The sequence below is a fragment of the Octodon degus genome, unplaced genomic scaffold (genome assembly GCF_000260255.1).
Source record: "Octodon degus isolate 3935 unplaced genomic scaffold, OctDeg1.0 scaffold00070, whole genome shotgun sequence".
NCBI classification, from domain to species: domain Eukaryota; kingdom Metazoa; phylum Chordata; class Mammalia; order Rodentia; family Octodontidae; genus Octodon; species Octodon degus.
Window position 1 is genome coordinate 3,661,788 of NW_004524646.1, and position 1,642 is coordinate 3,663,429.

A 1,642-nucleotide genomic window follows, 5' to 3' on the forward strand; every position below is an offset into this window, starting at 1 on the left:
GCCTGGTAACTGGAATGATCTTTTAAAATGAGATTCATCCTTTGTTCTGTTTTCTTTAAGCTAGACAGAAGGTTTTATTAACCCCCATGAAAAGATTGATTATATGCTGGCATTTTGATGAATGTTCACTTTCGTGACTGCATGTCCATGATGAGTTCTTAGGCATACATGAATTCTTTACAAGTAGCATATTACACATTAAAGTTATTATAAAAATCTGTCTGTAGTGCATCTAGAGGAGTGTAATGAAGAAGGTAAGAACTCTTTTCTACATTGGTGTTAGGAAAAGAGGAAATTAAAGGGTAGGACTAATGGGGAAAAGTAAAGGTGGGCCAGAACTTGTTTCTTCATGGCCAACCTTAGGAGGCAGGAAATTAACTCATCTGGGATTATGTTGGGACTAAAGAATCCAGTTTAGAAGATCTGGTAAAGACATTTGCATAAAGGTATTTGGTGCTAAGCTGCAGCTATATACTTCTTCTATGTAGATGGGGATTTGGGAGATTCCCAGGTATATGGAGGTTTCCTTTAGTTAAATAGAGCAAAGTGCATTAATAAGAATTTGTCTCAAGGAAAATACTTTACCATTATTCTCTGTGTAGAGTGTGGAACATATTCTTATAACAAAGGAAACTGTCAATACAATATACTACTGACCTGTCCAAAAAGCCCAGAGTTTTCTGAGGATTCAAAGCGATCTGGAGTCAGTTTATGTATGAATCCCAGGTGATCATAGTATAATGTGAAAACTTTATCAGTAACAATTCCAATTTCACTATATGTCACTAGTCCTATAAGGAAATAAATAGAAGGCTTATGTGATATATTATAAATTGAAGTATATTAATATAATAACCTGTAAAACTTATTATTTCAGCAAAAAGGTAGGAGTAGGGCTCTGAGACTCTTGAATTCACAAAATACATGTTAGTCCATGTTAAGACCCTGAGGAGTCCTTTACAGAATCCATGTTGCTATAGAACCTTCTCACTGAAGTAGGTGATGGAACAGAATGAGGGATGTTTAATTAAGGGATCTAGAAGAAAGTGGTTTAGTTTTCCTGGTGGTATTTTCTCTTCTTGAAGCCAACAAATCAGGTTCCTGAATAGACAGAAGTGGTGAGGAAACAATGGCAGGAAGGCTGTCAGTAGATCGGGGTATTCTGTTGAAGTAAGCTCGATGCACTGTGGTTTTTTTTGTGGGCAACATGTTATTGAGAAGTGCTGTCAGTAATCTGGTGGCAGAGCAGTGTTCACTTAGCCAGTCAGGTAGTGATCTAGAGGAGGAGTCCCTCTCCTGGAAGGAGCTAGAGTGAAAGCTTATCTTGAAATGAGAAAGTCTGATTTATGCACACCACTCCACTCAGGCCTTCCTGTCCCCAACCTCTCAGCATAGAAGAGCCCTAGGGTTCAGTTCTTTTTTAAAATGTATTTTGCACAAGGTCTCACTATGCAGCTTGGACTCACAGTGACCCACCTCCCCAGCGCTGGTATTACAGGAGTGCGCCACCATGCCCAGTCTTGGTGGCTGGCTCAGCATGCCTGGGGACAGGGATGGGGGCTGTGCAGCATATGGTACTGGGGATTGAACCATGGTCCCTATGCTAGTCCACTGAGCTACCTCACTGACCCTTAGGATTCAA

The 1,642-nt window shown here is 40.1% G+C and overlaps 1 protein-coding gene across 1 annotated transcript in view; it reads right to left on the reverse strand.

Moving 5' to 3' along the window:
- Positions 1 to 1,642, reverse strand: part of Catsperb (cation channel sperm associated auxiliary subunit beta) — a 167,206-nt gene that overhangs the window by 76,471 nt on the left and 89,093 nt on the right. Inside the window, exon 14 of the mRNA XM_023719627.1 lies at positions 658 to 791. Within this exon, the coding sequence (XP_023575395.1) occupies positions 658 to 791 (134 nt within the window). The remainder of the gene's footprint in view (positions 1 to 657; positions 792 to 1,642) is intronic.